This window comes from Columba livia, chromosome 1 (genome assembly GCF_036013475.1).
Source record: "Columba livia isolate bColLiv1 breed racing homer chromosome 1, bColLiv1.pat.W.v2, whole genome shotgun sequence".
NCBI lineage: Eukaryota > Metazoa > Chordata > Aves > Columbiformes > Columbidae > Columba > Columba livia.
Window position 1 is genome coordinate 62638000 of NC_088602.1, and position 21472 is coordinate 62659471.

The 21472-nt window shown below is 43.2% G+C and overlaps 2 protein-coding genes across 5 annotated transcripts in view; one reads left to right on the plus strand and one right to left on the minus strand.

Annotated features, from left to right (window-relative positions):
- Positions 1-10548, plus strand: part of COL4A2 (collagen type IV alpha 2 chain) — a 151533-nt gene extending 140985 nt beyond the window's left edge. For all 4 annotated transcript variants that reach the window (XM_065058490.1, XM_065058462.1, XM_065058473.1 and 1 more), the window contains exons 41-48: positions 80-196; positions 1728-1889; positions 2025-2123; positions 2834-2980; positions 3584-3700; positions 4931-5122; positions 5457-5743; positions 8871-10548. In XM_065058490.1, the coding sequence (XP_064914562.1) occupies positions 80-196; positions 1728-1889; positions 2025-2123; positions 2834-2980; positions 3584-3700; positions 4931-5122; positions 5457-5743; positions 8871-9125 (1376 nt within the window). In that variant the 3' untranslated portion in view covers positions 9126-10548. The remainder of the gene's footprint in view (positions 1-79; positions 197-1727; positions 1890-2024; positions 2124-2833; positions 2981-3583; positions 3701-4930; positions 5123-5456; positions 5744-8870) is intronic.
- Positions 10549-16431: 5883 nt separating this feature from the next.
- RAB20 (RAB20, member RAS oncogene family) overlaps positions 16432-21472 on the minus strand; it is a 28336-nt gene continuing 23295 nt past the window's right edge. The window contains exon 2 of the mRNA XM_005509045.3: positions 16432-17477. Coding sequence (XP_005509102.2) covers positions 16957-17477 — 521 coding nt within the window. The 3' untranslated portion in view covers positions 16432-16956. The remainder of the gene's footprint in view (positions 17478-21472) is intronic.

Consider the following 21472-nt stretch of genomic DNA (forward strand, 5'->3'; position numbering starts at 1 on the left):
TACTTAGGCTAAGGTGAGTCCTTATAATTACAATTGTGCTTTTCCTTGCAGTACTGATTATTTCTTCTCTTCCTTTCAGGAGTCCCAGGACCCTTTGGCATTCCTGGGCAGGAAGGATTTCCAGGGCCTCCTGGGATTTCAAATATATCAGGATATCCTGGCGATAAAGGCTCTCCAGGTCTAGATGGAGTGCCAGGTAATTCATGCCTTCTTAAGTACAAGGTTGTGCCCTGAGACAACAACAGACTAAGTACTGGGTTAGCAACAGCAGTCATTGTTATTTCAGTCTTGATTCAGTAAAATATCCCTATTAAATGCAACACTAAAGTGCATGAATAATTGTTGGACAGAACTAATGGTACATAAGATAATAGGGACAGACCTCTTGAAAGCAAAAGGCCATTCCTCCAGGTTGTCCTGATGGAAGGGTTTGATTTTTATGCAAATAACAGTTTTAAGCATCCAGGATTCTCTTAATAACTTTCAGAAGCATTATGCTAATTTATTACTTCAAAATCTGAGTTGTGTGGCAGACTTGCAAGTCTATGGAATATTTTCTTAATCATTTACAGAATTTTCCTGTGTGAAATTACCATGCAAATGAAGTTACATTGAGAAGCATTAGCTCTTCCTCTCTTTGAAAGTCCAGAATATGAGCCTGCCTCTCTCACACATGTGAGAGAGCCGCTCTGTCTCTATTTAGAGGCTGATATACCTGTTGCTTGCTGGCCTGCACAATCATTTCAAACTGTAGTGCCACTGTGAAGAGCTTGTAGCAGAAGTTGCAGGTGTCTCACTATCATCTTTCTGTGATGCATGGAAATTTTTATGTAAACTTGGCAAAAACCTCACAACAGGCAAACTGGCTGAAAAACAGCAAAATACCTAGGTTTCCAAATGGAAAGAGAACTCTGCATACTGATTCCCACTCCCCAGGCAGTCATTGGATTAAAAAGTAAAAACAGAAGCAGTCAGGAGAGTGGGAACAGGAACACCATCTCCCAGCCAAAATGGTGAGACAGACATGGCTTGCTCTTACTTTGCCACATGCACCTTGCATTCGTATCCACATGTGATCCAATTTCAGCAGTCAGCACGACAGATGCCCCACTCAAAACCCTAGTTAGTAAGTGCCTCTCTCCTCAGAAACAACATCCAAATGCCTTCTTAGGCAGCAGAGGTAACTGAACAGAAACCCGCCAGGTTTAGCTTCAGGCAGTGTGTAATTCTGGAAACAGAAGCTGTTCCCATAATTCCTAAGACAGCGTGAAGTAGTTATTTGTATCCAGGTGTTCTGCTGAAGCACCAAGATACACGGAACAGTAAATCCTTGGCTTACTTACCACCTGGCACTGAGTCAGGTACCTGCTGCTGCCCGATTTCTCTCCAGTTACTTGGAGAGTTTAGGATGAAGCAGGGAGGCACCCAGTGAAGTGGGGTGTTTGTTGGGGAAGGGGGTAGCTCATCGAGGCTGTATCTCAGCAGGTACCCCGCTTCTGCTGCAGTCTTGCTTGAGATGACACCCTGCTTTGTGGGAGCTTCATACTCTAATTCCTGTCACTGCAGCAGAAGGGTATGCCAGCCTGAGAGCAGGAGTGCTGAATAAGAGCATTAGCTCCTCACTTAAGGAAATGAAACCTGATGGGATACAATTAGATAGTAGTTATTTTCCCAGGTGGTCAGGTATTAAGTATAAACAGATTACAAGCTGTATGTGCTCTAAACAGGCTATCCAGGACTACAGGGGCAGCCTGGAATACCAGCTCCACCAGGAAGCAAAGGAGAAAGTGGACAACCAGGTGTGAGTGGACAAACCGGCCCAAAAGGAAGTAGAGGTGATCCTGGACCAGTAGGGACACCTGGTGTTCGCGGGTACCCTGGACCAAAAGGTAAAGATGGGAACCATTGATCTTGGCTGGGGACAGGGGAATCTCCTATGTTACAGAAGCTTTAATAACGTGACTTCTGCAATCACTTGTTCTGTGCTGAAATGCAGTAATGCCACCTGTCATTTTGCATTAAAGGTCGTAAGGGTGAACAAGGCGTCATCGGCTTTATGGGCACAGTAGGATTTCCAGGGGATTTGGGACCTATTGGACCCAAGGGCGATAGAGGAGTAACTGGTGAGTAAGGGCAGGCACATGCCCAGCTCCTTTCTAAACTTCTCATTTTGCAGCTCCACAGAGCCTGATCTAACTGCCCCTGCTTTGAACAGGAGGTTGGGCTGGATGACCCACAGAGTCCTTTCCAACCCACAAGACACTGTGTGACCCCCGGCAAATTCAAGTGAATAGGTGCTTGAATGTAACAAGGGTAGTCAACTTTTTGCCTTCATTAATTTATTTTATATGAGGTGCCAACTCCAAAGTCAGAGCCCCTTTTGGGGTTTAAAAAAATAATTCCTGATCAAAACTAATCCTACAGAGTAGACACTCTGCGTATTTAGAAAAAGATATTTAAAATCCTTCATTCCATCTATACCATTGTGTATTTGTGTCACCAGAGGCCCACCAAAAGATGGTGCTACACCTCAGAGAGCTGTTGGCTATTTGGGGAGAACTTACCAATTTCCTGTCATGAATGAGGGAGCAGTAGCATCATTCATTTCCTTCTGCTTATCTTTGTGCTCTCCAATGGCAATCCCCATACTCACAGACATTTCCCCAATATTATAAATACAGCTGCTATACCCAAGGTGACGAGTTGCAGACCACAGACCCTCTCTCACACATGCAGCCAAATAACATCAACGTATCCATGGATGAAAGCACATTAAAGAAAATATAGGATATTTTTTTTTAATCAAACTATCTCATCTTTCTTCCAATCACAGGCTTTCAGGGCCCTCCAGGTTCTCCTGGGCTGCCCCCTCTTCCTCCAAGGCTTGTTGCTGAGCAAGGTTCACCAGGTCCCCGTGGAAATATGGGACCTCAAGGAAGCCCAGGAGATATGGGACCTCAGGGTCCACCAGGTGATCCCGGTAAGAATCACACACTCAGAGTCAAAGCTCAGTTCCTCTTAGCAGAGTGAGTCCACCAGACTCACTGCTTTGTCTCTCTTCTACTTTAAATTCTGCAAGTCAGAAAGGAGAGTCAAATTTTGGTCTTTCAAAGCTGGGGCTAGGCTTTTTTCCTTCCAGCATTCAGAACATAAGCAAAATAGGAGAAAACTTCAACAACACTGACATAGCCAAAGCAAAGCAACATCAGATATGGATCTCACTTAAATCAAGACAGAACTTCTTTGGTGGAAATGTGCATATCCTCGTGGACATGCTTGCAACCCAGGGACTGTAATGTTAGTCACGCATGGACCCAATGCAGTGCACCTCTTGCTACCAGCCTCATCAGAGACGTGTTGTGGTAGCAAGAGTGAAAAATTAGGACTGTTGGGCTCAGGTAGCCTTGATCCCAGCAACCTTTTCCTATGAAGTTAGTGCTCTTTGCCTGAGCAAGAACCATAGTATAAATCGGTAAACCTGACAGATGGATCAAACATACTGCAAGTAGAGCACGTGTTAACAAAGTGGGCAGCATGTCGGTATCTCCACGGTCACCGTGCTTATAACTGTTGTTGGTTCAAGGTTTCAGAGGCTCCCCTGGAGAGCCAGGACTCCAGGGCAGGGGTGGCATTCCAGCTCCTCCCGGCTCCAGAGGTGAACAAGGAGCAACAGGATTTCAGGGTCCAGTGGGATTTGAAGGTAAGAGATATCACACAGCACTTCTTCCCTCTTTCCCATTTCACTGGTGTAAATTGTTCTTTAGTTAACTACATCATTGCATGGGGAGGATGGGAAGAGAGAGGAAGTTTCTGTCTTTGCAGCTTCTTCACAAGGGACGGCTAACTAACTTTTAACAGAGGTAACTTAAAGCAATATTTTTGGAATAAGGTTTGATAGATCATAGAATCATAGGATGTCCTGAGTCGGAAGGGATCCATAAGGATCATCAAGTCCAACTCCTGTCCCTGCACAGACAACCCCACAGTTCACACCATGTGTCTGAGGGTATTGTCCAGTCTCTTCTTGAACACTGTCAGGCTTGGGGCCGTGACACCTCCCTGGGGAGCCTGTTCCAGTGCTCCACCACCCTCTGGGGGAAGGACCTTTTCCTAATGTCCAACCTAAACCTCCCCTGGCACATCTTCCTAACATTCCCTTGGGTTCTGTCATTGGTCACTAAAGAGAAGAGATCAGCGCCTGCCCCTCCTCCTCCCCTTGTGAGGAAGCTGTAGCCGCCATGAGGTCTCCCCTCAGTCTCCTCCAGGCTGAACAGACCAAGTGATTTCAGCATCTCCTTATACGGCTTCCCCTCCAAACCCGTCACCAACTTAGATGTAGATGTCAGTCAACTCGTGATCTGAGTTGTGATCTAAGTGTATTTTCATATTGTTTTTTTCTTAAGTATTTCAGCTGAGCATTTTACTAGCAGTAATATTCATGGAAGTGAATGGCTGGGTAGGTGACATTTGGATAGATGATGTTTAAGGGAACATATTTGTAAAAGAAATACCTGTGTCCTTACCTAGTCAAAGAGCAGAAAGGTATTTGCAGAGCATAAGCATGAAGCATGAAACAAGTGCCAGCAATTCAAAAACCATCGGTTAGTCTTACACTAAGAAAATGTTTTAGAGGAAAAATATGCTCATCTGTATTGTACAAAGTGCACTAAAATTCATCAGAACTTTATACATGGCTTTCCCTGGCTCTGATAGTGAAATACCAGGGAGCCTGATCCCGCAGCAATCTACTTCAAAAGCAGCTGCTATAATCCTAGAACTACAGCTCATTTAACAATAACTTACCATAAGAAGAAGCATCACACAATTAAGCTTTGTTTGCCAGCAGCTTAGCCGGAATATCAGCTAGCATCAGAGCATTTGTGGGGACGTGAGCTACGTTGTATTATTTCTTTTCCTCAATTTTTCTAAGGTCAGCCCGGCCGCCCCGGTAGCCCCGGGCTGCCAGGCATGCCGGGCCGCAGCGTGAACATGGGCTACCTGCTGGTGAAGCACAGCCAGTCTGAGCAAGAGCCGATGTGTCCCACTGGCATGAACAAACTCTGGAGTGGATACAGCCTGCTGTACTTTGAAGGACAAGAGAAGGCACACAACCAGGACCTAGGTACGTGCAGGTGTTGCCGGCAGCACACTCAAGTCCATCTCTCTGAGAAAAACAAAGAGTGGAACTTAGAGAAAGCTGGGACTTCAGCAAACAGGCTTGGGAAGCACCAAAATGTGAAGATAAAAACTGTATGTCTGCACAGAGTGCCCTTGAGAGAGCTCCTGCAAGTCATCAGTGTTCAAGGGGAACTGTAAAGCCATTGAAACAATCTGGGCCACAGGGTTTTACTGACACATGCTTGGGAAGGAACAAGAAACTGAAAGTGTGCATTGTCTCTATAAGAATGATTGCCATCATTTCTTTTTCTTTTTTTTTTTTGTTTCTTTTTTAACAGGGCTGGCCGGCTCATGTTTGGCTCGTTTTAGTACTATGCCATTCCTCTACTGTAACCCTGGGGATATTTGTTATTATGCAAGTCGAAATGATAAATCCTACTGGCTCTCAACTACAGCACCTCTTCCAATGATGCCTGTGGCAGAAGAAGACATTAGGCCATATATCAGTCGCTGCTCAGTTTGTGAGGCCCCAGCTGTGGCAATTGCTGTCCATAGCCAAGAAGCTTCTATTCCTCACTGCCCTGAAGGCTGGCGCAGTTTGTGGATTGGATATTCCTTCCTTATGGTATTTGATCTCCTCTGGCACATTTTGTGTGGCACTGGGTTTTAAGTTTGAGTCACAGATACTAGGAATCTCTGGTTTAGAGCCAGCAGCACCAAAGCCATGCATCACACTGGGGAACCAGGGAACTACAAAACTAGTTTCTAGGAAGCAGAAGAGGAGAAACAAAATTTCTGTCAATTGCGGAGAAAATTGCCTCTTGTCAGAGCAGCATCTGGAGTCCTTTATGTACAAAATGGTGCTTTGGAGCAGACCACGGGGACAGCTGTGGATTAGCACATAAAATTGCACTGAGGTGCGACAGTAGCTTACAAAGCATTTTCACAGCTAAAGATTAGGAGTTACTTAAATACTTCACTATTAAGAAGCTAATATGGAACAAAAAATAGAAAGAAAAAACTTGTCCTTATCTTTGGAAACTTAAAATCACTTATGTCTGGCTGAAGATTTAGAAGCCAAACTTTTTCACCTAGTCTGGAAAGCGAGACAGGCTCCTATTGCTTTTAAAATTAATCTTCAGTATTTTAGCTCTGATAGCAATAAGAGCTGAGCTGTATATCCCATGGTTTATAGGACCTTTTAGATCGTGTGATCTTAAAATTAGGAAACGGGATGTTACAGAAAAGCTTTGGTGTGCAGTAGAAGAACTACTGAAGGGCCTGACCCGCTTTTCTTCCAAGACTGTACAGAGGGATCATGTAAGCACTGGAGGGCTTAACATGGTAAAGAGCAGATAAAATATGTTAGTGAATGATCTGACAGATGCTTATTTTTCTGACTTGCTTGATGTACACAACAGTTAAAACCTGCCATAGTATGTCCATGTTGTTAACTTATTGAAGACCGGATTGAATGCTGAAGTAAACAGGGTTGGGGAAAAATGTAAGATTTCTCTGGTAGAAAATGTCATAGAAGAACAACAGTCAATGCTACCTACAAACTATTTGTTTGACAAAAGTCTTTTTTATTTTCAGAAAATAAGGTAAAGGGAAATCTGATATTTTTCATTTAGCTATAGAAGAAATAAAAGGGCAGGTCAAATTTTTGACCAGCCCTATGACCTTTCTTTTGCTTCTATAAAAAGCCCTGATACCAATCTCATAGTTACTTCACAAGAATTCCAAGGATTAATTAAATGTTTGCAAAGCCCTGTGTAAACATTGGGCATTGTTAAGAGCAAAGTTTTCACCTTTGCAAGAATCTCTTGCCAAGACAAAGTCTGCCAGCACCATGGAACGCACAGTGAGAAGAGTTCACATTTTCCAAGCTAACGTTCAGAGCAAATAAAGTGATGGATATCCACATTTTTGCTTCTCAGGCAGCTATGAAAGAAGTACAGCACACTTTTGGTTATCTCTAAGTACATATTGTTTTACTTCCTTGGCTTAAATCTGTCACCTCCTTCCTCCTGCGTAAGGTACAATCATGAAGGGAGTCATCATGGACTGCTGCCCACACAACCTCAGGAGTCAGTAAGATTTTATGTGGCAAGAGCACTCCATTATCACAGAATCATAGAATAGTTTGGGTTGGAGGGGACCTTCAAATGTCATTTAGTCCAATCCCCTGCAATGAGCAGGGACATTTGCAACTAGATCAGGTTGCTCAGAGCCCCGTCCAGCCTGGCCTGGAATGTCTCCAGGGATGGGGCATCTGCCACCTCTCTGGGCAACCTGGGCCAGTGTTTCACCACCCGCACTGTGAAAAATTTCTCCCTCATGTCTAACCTGAATCTCCCCTCTTTCAGTTTAAAACCATTACCCCTTATCCTGTTGTAACAGGCCCTGCTAAAAAGTCAATCCCCACCCTTCTTACAGGCCCCCTTTAAGTACTGAAAGGCTGTGGCCAATGCAAGAATACATATTATAGGCGAAAAATTGGAGTTTGTACACGGAGCGTAGGGATGCCAGTGCTTCTCCAGTTGCTGTCAAGCAGGTCTGCTCCCAAGCCAGGGCTCAAATACCATCTGCGGTTCTTAACTGCTTTCCAGGTGCGGAGGCCTCAGAGCCATTAATGGTTTATGCTGCTTCTTACCAACTTTGTTCTTGGAGAGGGATGCTAGAATGGTTTTGCCCCTGAACTTCGTAGCTTAGCGAATCCTGCAAATTTGTAAGACGGTGGGAGGCAGGTTGTGGGGCAGGGAGGAGGGAGGGAGCTGTTGTTTTGTTAGGGTGGTGGTGTTGTTTTTTCCAAAAAAAGCTATCTAAACGTCAACAACATGTGACACTAGCCAGAGATCAGAGTCCTTTACTCAGTTAAAAAGTGGCCCCTTCTGTTACTCATTTATAAGAACACAGGGGATAAGCCAAGCCAGTTACAGCTTGCACTTTTAATATATGGTGTTTATTAAAACATAGGCAGGCAAACATCCTGGATGTGCCCAGATTTCTCCCAACATTTGAAAAACTATTTAGCAACTTTATTTTCCAGCTGTTTTCTTTTATACTGCAAATTCCTTCAGTTTTTAACAAAAAATTAACTGTATTGTTAGCAATGCCTTTGACAGAACAAAAGTAACATTCAGTTCATTACTGCAGTACATGTCAATGGTAACAGTTGAGTGGTTTAAAAATGCATTATTTTGGTATAATTTGCTGTCAAATAATATGCCATAGAGGGAACTAGTTACTAGTATAAAACCTAATTTTGTTTCATGTGTGATGCTGAGTAAGGTAGATGTAATAATTAGGAAAATTCAAGTTAGATATATGATGGAAAGTTCTTCTCACTGAGGGTGACCAAACGGAGGAACAGGTTGCCCAGAGAGGTTGTGGAAACTCCATCCTTGGAGGTATTTACAACATGACAGTGCCATGGAGCAACTGAGGGCAACCATGGAGTTGGCCCTGACCCCCCCGTGGGCCCTTCCCACCTAAGACTTCCAACAGTGAAAGAAAATCTTAACTATAGAAAAGATGTTCATCTGATGAGTTTCAAATGGCATCAACATATGTACAGCTAAAGCACAGCCAAAGCCTTAAGCCTTATGCAGGAGTAGCCGACTTTCTGCTCTGGAGATAAGAATTAGGAGCAATTCTAGCGTGGGTTTTTTTCACTTTTCCCACATGTAAGTTTTCAACAGCATTGCCTGAGGTTGCACTCTGATCGCTGCCCTCCTTGTCTCCTCTAGCACACTGCTGCTGGTGATGAAGGTGGTGGACAGTCCCTGGTTTCCCCTGGGAGCTGCCTGGAAGATTTCAGAGCGACTCCTTTCATCGAATGCAACGGCGCACGTGGAACCTGCCACTACTATGCAAATAAATACAGCTTCTGGCTCACCACGATCGACCAGCCCTTCCAAAGCAAACCCTCGGCAGATACGCTCAAGGCAGGACTCATCCGAAGCCACATCAGCAGATGTCAAGTCTGTATGAAAAATTTATAGAAGTCTGTTCACAGTATAAGGAACCTGCTTATCGTGTGGGTCTTATACAGTGGAACCTTCCACGATGGTTAGACATTTGAATAAATCACTTTGGTGCTTTTTTAACTTATTACCTCAAAAGCTGAATGGAAAGTTAATTTTTAAAAAAGTCTGTAAAAGCAAATGAAGTGTAACAGAAATTAAGTCTAACACACGCATCTAGTGCTGAGTTCTCCTACTATACAGTATATATACATTTTTTGCTAGTCTAACATTTGCCAAATGATACAAGTACTCACAGCTTTGAAACACCAGAAAAACTTCAGTAATAAATGGTTACCTTGGTCAGATATGCACCGCATTTACTTTGAGAGAATGTATGCATATTTTCTACTTACTGCATTTGTCACAACAGTAAACACTAACAGCTGCAGTTCCATAAGAAAATAACACAGGGTGATCAAAGCGCTAAACCCTTGCAAAATACTGAAAATATGCTCTGGAGAGTGCTTATGTCCAGCATTGAAACCTAACTTTGATGTCAGTATTTTATGCTTGAGCATTTCAAACACACCCAAAACAATTGTATTTGGTTTTCTGAAGCTTCACCATGCTTTAGCACTTAACCACTAGCAATAACAGAGAAGCTCATAGGCCTCCCAAAATTGGTGACCGCAAATTGCAACTCTATGTGGATTAGGAAACTAGATGATGAAAATCAGCATGTTATTTTACAACCTTGATGATTTTTTTTCTAGACACACCCCGGGCCAAAGGATCATTACAAAGGCCTCTTGCTCCACTGTGGCAGGGACATTTGTTTGTGTCCCACTACTCGCACAACAGTGGCACCATGTAGGTTTTGCACTGCAGCTTTTCCCCTCTGAAACCAAACTACTCATCATGAACGGATTTTAACCACGTGTTGCTGGAGCTGCCATTGCACATGGGGTAGGTCTTGCAGGAGAACATGTTGCTTGAAGGCACATGACGTTCATGTGCAGAACCACCAGACCGGCCAGTTGTCTGTCTGAAGACAAGCTGTCCTGGCCGCTGGAGATGTGTGGCAGTGGGATGACCACCAGCCATCCTTGCAAAAGCAAAGGGCAAGGAAGCAAGGCATTTATTTGGCACCACCTTTTCCCATAGGGAACCAGGTTATCACATGCCAGGCTTGATAAATGGCCAGGAAGGCTCACTCTTACCTTCTCTCAAAGGAAGCAATAAAGCCCAAAGTTGTCTGTCACAACTGCAAGAGAGGGGGAACAAAGGACCAGCTGCAAATTTCCTGTTTGCATAGGCTGATTACATACCTGAATGCTTAAAACTGAAATCTAAGCTGATTTTTCAACAGTTCACCTCACTCCTGCTTCAGGTGCTTCTTGGCTTTTGTAATTACATTCCATCCTCACTGTATCATAAATAAAACCTGTTTTTTTCTACACCTCTATTTGTTGATGATTTCCATTGTGTAAACCGTGTTCTTCTATACAATGCGTATGGACTGCTCTGTTGAATTACTTTGTTTGCACCCAAGGAATTAGAAAAGCACTACCAGAAAGCTCCTTCCACTGAAATTCAAACCCTTCAACCAGGAATACAGTTTATTTCATGGCACTTAAAAAGATCCAAGAGGAAGTTGTGTTTGTAAAACTGCTTGCTTAAGCTGAACTACTGAAATAGTATTTCATCTGGTTTTGGGAAGAACAAGCCATTAAATTGCAATGATGTTGAAGATTAAAGCAATATATTATTCATGTTCTACAATGTTCATTAAACCAACATCATTAACCGAAATTAACAAGTGTTACCTTTGCAAAATATATAAATTAAGTTAAAGTTCTTAGCTAGCACGCTGTCTAACCTATATTAGTTGTACATCTAATGAGATATATCCATTAACAGAGAAATTACCTGAGCTTGAAATGAGCTCTCTGGCCATGCTGTAGCTCTGAAAGGCAGAGTCCAAACAAACTGATCACACTAGTATTTGTTTCAGCTCAGTAAAATACTTAGAATTGAAAACATTGCAGTCAACATGAGCCGAATCTATTCCACATTTTCCAATTCTTTTAAATAGCACATGGCAGTAACACCCAAGAATCAGCAATTTACCTCTTGCAGGTGTTGCATGATATCAGTGGCCATGGGATGATCACACAGATACCACACGTCGTTGTTACAGCATGAAACTCCATCAATGTTTTCATTGTTTTTCAGTGTTTTAAGAGAATTCAAGTGGAGGATATACAAATCTGTAAAAAACTGTTATGTAAACAACAACAGCAAACTATATGGATTTCCATGGCTAATACATTCCCTAATCCTCCTATGCAGCAGTTTTTTCTTTGCCATGTAAAACTTTAGCAGATAGGTCTTCCCCTGACAGTTGCTTTGCCTCAGTTTTCTCCATCTCACATAAACTGTCCTTAATGTGTTTGCTCAGCACTCTATCGGCACAGCGTTGAGTTAAACACACAGGCATGGTGCAAGAAAAAACAAGCCCCAAAAAGCTATGAAGTGCCAAGCAGACTTGAACGTCTGTGTACTTTCTTTGTGCACATCATGTGCTTCGCATCTGTGTACTCATACCCGCGTTCCTCCAAAGCTTGCGCAATCACTTTTTGGGAAGGGGAGAGAGCTCGCGCATGCAAACACAGATAATACCTGGAGCAGGCAGAGGATTTCACCTGGTGACATAACCCAGAGTGGAGGGGAACACACTTATTCAAATGGCCTCTTAGCTGCAGTTTTATCTCCTCTTATGAAGAAAGGATGAGAGAGTTGGGGTTGTTCAGCCTGAGGAAGGCTCTGGGGAAATCTTATTGCAACCTTTCAATATATAAATGTGGCTTATAAGCAAGATGGAGAGAGAGACCTTTTACAAAGGCCTGTACTGATAGGACAAGGGGCAGCAGTTTTAAACTGAAAGAGGGTAGGTTTAGATTGGACAGAAGAAGGACATTTGGTACAATGAGGGCGGTGAGACACTGGAACAGACTGCCCAGAGAAGCTGTGGATGCCCTAGAAGTGTTCAAGGTCAGGTTGGATGGGGCTTTGAGGAGCCCAGTCTAGTGAATTTGTCCCTGCCCAAGGCAGGGGGGTTGGACTAGGTGATCTCTAAAGGGCCCTTCTAATGCAAACCCTTCTGTGATTCTGTGAACCCATTTCCAATAAGTTGTCATGTTTTTATAAGGGGAAAACTCAGCTACAGCAAAACAAAACAATCCTATTACTGAACTATAGTGTTCCATCCTAAGATATAAAAACCACAAGTGTTTTTTTCAGGTCAAATCCTCTACTTCAAAGTGTGTTGTTTGCTTCCTATACTTTCCTGTTTGAAAACACTGAATCATAACGTCTCTGAGTCCTGAGAAGGTAAACGAGATCATAATCCCCTTCTGTAGGTAACACTGCATCAGTATATCAGCACAGATGTATTTAAGTCAACATAGTGACATCAGTTGACACCAATTATCTCCTCAGAGTGTATCAACCAGATCAGTTCTTTCACACCGGACATGACTGGGCTTGTCCACAGCTGCCAGAAATAGAAAATCAACAAACAGCAAGCGGTGAACACGACCCTGCAACAGAAGGTATCAGATTGCTGCCAGAAAGAGAGGCTGGGGGGTCACTGCTGATGTGCTGATGGCTCCCCAGTGCCGGCAGCTGCAGCCCCAGAGCAGCACAGGGGCCAGTGGCATTCCCAGAGGCCTGGCCCCACAGCCATCAGGGACTGGGCACATGTCGTGCAAGACATACTGGATGAGGGGAACAAGTAACACCCCTGCACCCCATGATCCACAAGCAGAGAAGTAAAACCAGGCAGTGGCACTTCTGGCCATGACATGAGCAAGGACGTAACTGAGACAAAGCAAGTGGCTCAGCAGCTGTGCCTGCCCCATGGGCAGCTGGAGGGTCCAGGCTCCTTTTGTAGCCCCCATGAGGCTCACAGCCTTGTTGGGCTTGGCAGTGGGCAATGGAAACCATGGTCTTGTACCATCAGCATCTACAAGGGGCAGGAAGCAGGATGGGGCCTTCCCAACCAGCCCAGCACAGATCCTCCCCATTCCTCCATCCCCCCTGGGTCACAGCCTGGCCCAGCCACCAGCTCTGGCAGCTCACATTCACCCAGCGTGGCCAAAAATAACACATCTTTTATTTCAGTGTTCAAACACTTCACACAATCTGGACAAATGTAACAGGGAGAGGGGGAAAATGAACACTTGTACAATGAGACTCCCCTCCCAGGCAGGACAGGTAGAAAACCTGGGTCACCACTTTTCACCCACCATGGCTAGTCCTGTTGTAAAGGGGCTCCAGCAGCACAGCCACGGCCAGCCCAGCTCCTGGCTGCGCACCAAGGCTATTAATGGAAAAAGAAACCTCGCAGCAATGGAGGAGAACTCTTGCTGCAGCCAGCAGGATGCAGAAGAGCTGGCATGGAAGAGGTGCGTGGCCCAGCCGCTGTTAATGCAGGTGTTAGCACAGCACGACTAAAGGCCCAGCCTACAGCTGCTCTGCTAAAAGTGCATCATTTGCTAGGTTGTGAGGATACTGAGAAGAGAGTGGGAACAAGTGCGCATCAGCGCAGCTCCTGTGTGGCCAGTTGCTACCCTGCAGCTTTCACTGCTCCTCCCCATCAATAAGCCAAGCTGAATTGTTCCAGTAAAATTGAGGATGAGGCAAAAAAAAAAATGCCTTTAGCAGTGCTAGCATATCAGGATGCACCTGCAAAAGCAAGAGAAATTAATGAATTCATGTTAGGACAGACACTGCTAAGTGTTCTTAAGCACAAAAGCAGGCCATATTCTCTTGCCTCTCTATGCTGTTTAAAGGGGGAAAAAATAGATATAGATGATAGATATAGATGATAGATATAGATATAGATATAGATATAGATATAGATATAGATATAGATATAGATATAGATATAGATATAGATATAGATATAGATATAGATATAGATATAGATATAGATAACCACAGCACCACTAACCAGGAAAAAAAAAATCTGCAATTTCAATATTGAGGGTTGAACTGCACTCCCTAGTTTTGGTTGAAGACATGCAGGATTGCTCGCAGACATGCATAGCCACTGCTGTAGCAGATAGAGCACCAACATTAGGCTGTAAAAATGGAGCTCAGGTACAAGCAGAGTTTAAATTACCATTAAAATAATATTTAAAAAAAATCCTACATCAAACTCCAGAAACCTTCAAGTTTTGCTTGAAGGCACAATCTGACTTCAGAAAATATCAACTAAATGGGGCTAGCATGCACTTTGGCCACCTAGACCCCCTCCCGACCTCTTACCAATAGCTCCTGTGTATTACACAGCCCCTCACGTTCTGCTGTGCAATCCCACGGTCTCTCACAGGCTGGCAGAGTGACAATCCATCATAACCCAGACACTTCTCAAGGACCAAAAGGCAGCGACAAAAAAAAGACACAAACATCATGCCAGACAAGTGCAGCCCTAAGGGCTAAAGCTCAGCATGCAAGACTGGTTCCCGTGTCATCGCTTTCAGTGAAAACACCCGAGTTGGAGCTTTTGGAAAGACTATAAGAGTTCCTTAAGATCGCATATGAATCAAACGTTGGTGCAACTGAATTACAAACATTTACACCTAAGAAGTGTTAGATGTTAAATTTACAAATATTTTTCCTGCTCTGTACTCCCTGGGCGTACGTCTCCCAAAAGCCTGACCTTCCAAGTAGTATGTGCTGCAGGTTCCGCTGTCAACAGAAGCAGCAAAGCCGGTGGTGGACCTCTCACAGATGTGTTGGCAGATCCCTTTGGTCACAAACAAGAATGAGGTTGTAGCCCATTTTACTCTTTCCAGTCCTGAGGGAAGCCTAGATACTGGCCTTGGAATTTTGTTAACAGCTAGAAGGTTTTTAATTGTATACAGTTTTGAATACCCCAGAGCAGGGGCAGTTAAGTCTCTTGACGGACTAGCAGGTGTTAAGCTGAACCCCTAGAAAATCTGAAATATGACAACTCCTAGAAGGGCCTGTAGTGGTAGGACAAGGGGTAATGGTTTTAAACTAAAAGAGGGGAAATTCAGGCTAGATACAAGGAAGAATTTTGTACAGTAAGCATGTTAAAACACTGTCCCAGGTTGCCCAGAGAGGTGGTAGATGTCCCATCCCTGGAGACACTCCAGGCCAGGCTGGACAGGGCTCTGAGCAACCTGATCTAGTTGCAGATGTCCCTGCTCATTGCAGGGGGTTGGACTAGATGACCTTTGAAGGTCCCTTCCAACCCAAACTATTCTATGATTCCATGATTAAATGTACAAAGGTTTACTACTTCTCACTACACATGTACTCTGCATGAACATGAAACCAGAAAATAAAGCTACTACTCTGCACCAAGTTACTCAAGAGGACATACTTTTGGGGAAAAAAAAAAAAAAAGGAGTTTTAAATATACTTAGTAACAATTGAATTCATTACTCATTTAGGAACTGTCTTACTATGTACTGAACAACTCTGATTTGGGTGGGACAGAGAAAGGCAACGACACAGCATAAGAAAAACCAATCCTTTTGATTTAGAAAATTATTCCACAAGTATCCATAGGGAGATGAAGGAGTCCCCACACAACAACTTGCAGAACTGGAAACATGAGAGCTGCATCTTTGGTTGTTTGTTTTGTTTGTTTGGGGTTTTTTTGCTTGGTTTTGGGAGTTTTTAGGGGGTGGTATAGGGGGTGTGTTTTGGTTTGGGTTTTTGTTGTTGTTGTGTTTGTTCGATTTTGTTTTAAACTAGAAGTCACTGCCTTCATTCTTTGTAGCTGAGATGGATGGAAAACTCTGAGAGCAACACTGGATATTAGCCCCTCATTTTTACCGCAGTCAAGAGAGAAAGCATGTACCTCATTAGTGCTCCTTCATGTGCTTTTCTACTCCACAAAAAGCGGTTTCTCTTCCCCTCCTCCTGCATTAGGCAGTTTCACATCAGAGAATGCCAGTCCTCACTTCCCTCCAGGTAGATGGTAACATCACGCACAGCTGGTAAAAGCTGCAGCTTTGCCTGGGCACAACTAAGAAGGAGCTGGGAGACAGGTATCCAGCACTGCGGTATCCTATAAGCACCATAAAGAGGTCTCAACAAAATGCAGACAAAATAGAAAAGTGCTTCATTCCCCCCAGAAAAAACCCTTTGCTATGCGCATTTGAAAGAGTTACAAGAGAGAAACGAAAGAAAAAAACTTCCTCCTGCAACTTGCAATTAGAGCTACAAGAGCTGTGATGCTGCCTGTTAATACATGAAAGCCCACTATGGAAAACGAATTCACATTAATAAAGTCTCCAAATTAATAGTACATATCCACAGCAATTTTAATAGTACAGCTTCTGAATCTTACACTGTCTTATCTGACATAAAAAGATTATAATTGATTTATTAGCTACAAATATAAATTATACCTGATTTTCTTTAATAATAAAAAAGTACCATGTGTTTAGTCTTCCAAAGTTAGAATCACAAGGGGAAAGATGATAATGTGAAAGCTGTCGAGAGTACACAAATAGGTCATTTACATGCAACATGAAATAGCGAGTCATTAAAAAAATCAGACTCCTTCAACGCCATCCAAATGATTGTCACTACCAATTGTACTAACACACCATTTGTCTTCAGAGCCCTCAGAAACTGGCAAGTCTAACTCCATCATTTCGCTCACATTCCCATTTTCATACACAGTTTTCCAGAAACCTTTAACATTCAGATTTGTTTTTTTCCCCAAATACACCATTTAATCTATTTATTCTTTGACTTTTCCTTTTTCATTAACAGCGAGCACCTCTTATTCCTCAGTTTTTTATGTTATGTAAATGATTCAGGCACAACAACCAGATTTTGTCCTTTTTGCTGGCTTGTAGTCAGTAATGTCCACAGTTTGCGGTGGCCCCTCAGCTTTCTGCCGTATGATTATTGGCACTACCATGTCAAACACAGTTTCAAAGAGGTAGTCCACCTTGTATCCCGTTTTTGCACTGGTCTCAAAGCACATTTTCTCAGCTGCCGGAACATCCTTCTCATCTAGCATTTTGTATTTCAGGATCTTTTTATAGAGCGCGATCGCATCCTCTGCACGGACTTGTTTTCGCACCTTCGAGCCACAGCTGGCAACAGGCTTCTCGGGTCTATTTTCATCCGGTGGCAAAGCACAGTCATCGGTGAGGTCAACTTTATTTCCGACAATAGCAAAAATGCAGTCGGCGCTCGCGCTGTCCGTCAGCGCCAAGAATCTTTCTTCCAGCTCCGTCAGGCTTTGGAGGCTGTTCACATCATACGTGAGGATCACAGCCGCTGCTCCTCTGCAGTACATCGACCCCAGGCCATGAAACTGCTCCCGTCCTGGCAAAGGTTTAAACACAACAAAGAGTTAGTGTGCTGCTGGAAGCTATATTATTCACTGACTAAAAGAGTGTAAGGAATTTTAAACCAATTTCACAAGTTTGTGTGGAGCAATGAAGGTAAAAATGTGGTATTTGTAGCATTTTCGGGTTTTTTTCCTCCTTCTTTTCCGTAAGAGTGTAACAGTGCCACAGACCAGCTCAGCTCACTGCTTGCTCAGTGTCAGAGCAGGGAATCTGTACAGACAGAATCACACAGAATCACAGAATGTTAGGGATTGGAAGGAACCTTGAAAGATCATCTAGTCCAATCCCCCTGCCGGAGCAGGAACACCTAGATGAGGCTACACAGGAAGGTGTCCAGGTGGGTTTTGAATGTCTCCAGAGAAGGAGACTCCACAACCCCCCTGGGCAGCCTGTTCCAGTGCTCTGGCACCCTCACTGTGAAGAAGTTTCTTGTCATATTTAAGCGGAATCTCCTGTGTTCCAGTTTGTACCCATTACCCCTTGTCCTATCATCAGTTATCACCGAGAAGAGCCTGGCTCCATTCTCATGACCCTCACCCTTTACATATTTATAAACATTAATGAGGTCACCCCTCAGTCTCCTCTCCTCCAAGTTACAGAGACCCAGCTCCCTCAGCCTTTCCTCATAAGGGAGATGTTCCACTCTCTTTATCATCTTCATGTCTCTGCGCTGGACTCTCTCCAGCAGTTCCCTGTTCTTCTTGAACTGAGGGGCCCAGAACTGGACACAATATTCCAGATGTGGCCTCACCAGGCCAGAGTAGAGGGGAAGGAAGAACGTCTCTTGACCTATGTAAGACGAGTGTTAAACACACACAATGTAGAGAACCCAAACTACATTTTAACAGTAATTTATCTTTTAAGTTGCTCTGACCAGCACTCAAAAACCAACAGTTCATAACAGACCATTTCTTCCTCCTAGTAATTCAGTGAGGATCTCCCAGCACTTCCAGCTAAGCCTTGACAGTCTCCTTCAAATCCATCTCTTGGAAGACAAAACTGACTCTTCTTTAAGTTTTGGAAAGCAAAAGTTGCAAAGGGACTAAATGAAAATAGGCAGAAGACAGACGCTGTTTTCCTTTCATACCAAGAACTGCAACTTTCCTCAAATATCTGCTATATCTGCTATGTGTAAAATCTTCTGGAGCACGTTCACTTTTTCTTGATCGAGTTTTAAGGAACAAAGATAAAAAACAGTAGATTTCAACCAGCCAGAGTCAGGCTTAGGTCACTACAGAAGTGTGAATGAACGAGGAAAAAGATTAAAAAAAAGCCATCTATGCTCTTCTGAACATTTAAGAATCATCATCATTTATCAACCCTGTTCATACACAGAGCCCCCACTTACAGAAAATCTGGAAGTGATCTGGTTACATTAATTTTCTGCACAAAGCTACTGGCCACCATCAGTTACAGCATTGTGAAATCCTTGTAAATGACTATGGAATAGGAAAAGCAGAAGAAATTCATGCTGAAAAATACATATCAGTGTATACTGGGAGAAAACACCTGCACATGAACATGCACACTGTGCAAATAACTTAGAGTCTATCTCCAGTCGGGAAAAGAACTTAAAATAGATCTTTGAGTCCCTGTAGAGTGTCTTTTGACAAACTTCAGGACACTACCCCACGGTGGCAAGAAGAGAGACAGTGTGTTCATTGTTATCAGCAAAATAAAACTGGAAAACATCAAGCCAGAACATGAAATCCAAAGTTCACCCAACAGTGAGTGACATTCCTGGAACTGCCAGAGAAATAGGTTTTTAAAGGTGCAGAATACACTATAAAGAGGCCTGAAGGAAGCTGGTGAGGATGCTTAGAACTATGCAAAACTTTTGCATGAGGAAAAGCTGGGGGATCTGTCAAGCTAGTAAATGACTGAAAAAAATAAAACAAAAAGAGGATATAAACAGATGTCTATAAATTCAGGCCTCACACTGAGAAAGTAACCCAGGAACAACTATTTACTCTTTCTCATAACACGGAAAATTAGGATTTCACATCAAAAATCCTGTGTGGTGTTTAAATACTTTCCTACACAGTGAATAATTGGTAGTAGGGGTTGTACAGCAGAGGTCACAAGTTCAACAAATGGAGTTGAAAAAGTGTTAGGCAAAGCTTATGGAGAATTCCTTCTGTCCAATGTTGTATAACCTCCAATTTGTTTTCCTCCAGTGAAAGAAATTCTTTAAACCAGTGATCTGAAGGTAGAAAAAAGGAGAGAAAAAAAGCCAGTGTATGCCCTTGTTGATGTATGGTGGGTAAGGGCAAGGGAGATTGGGGTGCAGGGGAATGAGGAGGTCAGTGCTTTGACACTCTTTTCTCCAACCTTATGTTCAAAGTTGGGCTTTCAGTTGGACTGCGCGTTTTTAAAAGTCTCACATTTTTCAGTACAAGTTTGTGCTGTGACCTACTTTGTTTCCATCCGAATCCTGATTATACTGCGTTCTGGAAACCACAATGGAACACATATCCTCCCCCATTCTCCCACTCCAGATGCCTGAGCCATAAAATCCAGCCCCCAAAATCATACACTACAGCAACCGAGTACTAGAACAATACTATTACTTGTTTTATGGAATTTGTATGCTAATCTAATCTTGCACAGCATAATATAAACCATGACATTTTTACATTCCAATTACCAACTGGCTACTTCTACAAATAATATATTGTTGAAAAGAGAAAAAGGCAGTAAGAAGAATTTACCTTGCATAAGGGATTAATTATGACAGAGGAATTATGGATAGTCTCTCTTGTTCACCCACATAACACAATCTACACACAGAAAAAATGCTTAATTTATTTTTGCAGCACAGTTTCCTTGTACAGACCACTTCTGGCCCTTAAGGGCTGGAACAACCTTAGATGTGGAAATCCCCCAAAACTACACAAAGTATTTAAACTAATATCTGTCCCCACCGTGTCAGGCAAAATAGTATCAGACATTACAGTGAATAACTTATTAAAACAGTCACACCCTTCTTATGGCCCTTTATTTCTTTCTCCGGACCCATCTGGTCCCACTACAACCATGTACCTTTTTAAACCATTAGCCAAATTAAACAGTAAACCCTGAATCCAAGAATGAAACCATTTTGGTATTTCAAAAATAAAGCTAACAGGGCAGAGTGGCAGAATGGTCAAATAATTTGCAAGCAAAGGAATTGCAAGGAAAACAACAAATCAACCACAAAGGCACAACACTAGGGAAATTTCTTAAAGCCAAGCAACAGAATCACAGAATGGTTGGGATTGGAAGGGACCTCTGAAGATCATCTAGTCCAACCTGTAACCAAAACTAATTTCTGTTTTTCTTTTCATCTTTATATTTTGCATATTTACAGCAGTTCAACAACCCTACAGTCATATCGCTACTTGCAGCACCATTAACTTCTCAGATGCTCTTCCAGCAAGTACAAGAAGTCCTGTTGGAGACTCTACCCACTCAGGAGCAGCACTGCCACCAAGCATTTTCAAAGTCCTATGATGGTTATAAACAAATCAAAAATTTTGAGCCAAATGGACCTCAGTACCATCAAGTTCACAAGAAACCCAATGGAGACAGAAGGGAAAAGAAGATCATGCCAGAGGCCAGCCTGATAAATAAGCAAGACTAACTTTAAAGTGTGCTGAGACTTGAACTTAAGGCCTAAACTTTGGTCTAGCCAGCCTCCTATAACACCCTGACCTCTCAGCGAGAAGGCAGCAGCCCACATAAACGCTTTCTCCAGATGGGACCACAGTCTGACCGAGCATCCCCTTCCCCTCCCAGCTCCCAGCTGAGGGATCCACTGATCACAGCAATGCCCCAGTCTCCTCCTTGGAGCCATCGTCCTGCCCGCTGTCCCCAGGGGTGGCGTCCAAAGCAGTCTGTGAAGTTGCTGCTGATGTTGTGGAGGTCAAAAGATTTCCTCCAGCCATGTTTGAGTGTTCCTTCCTTCCACCTCTTCAAAGATTTTTCACC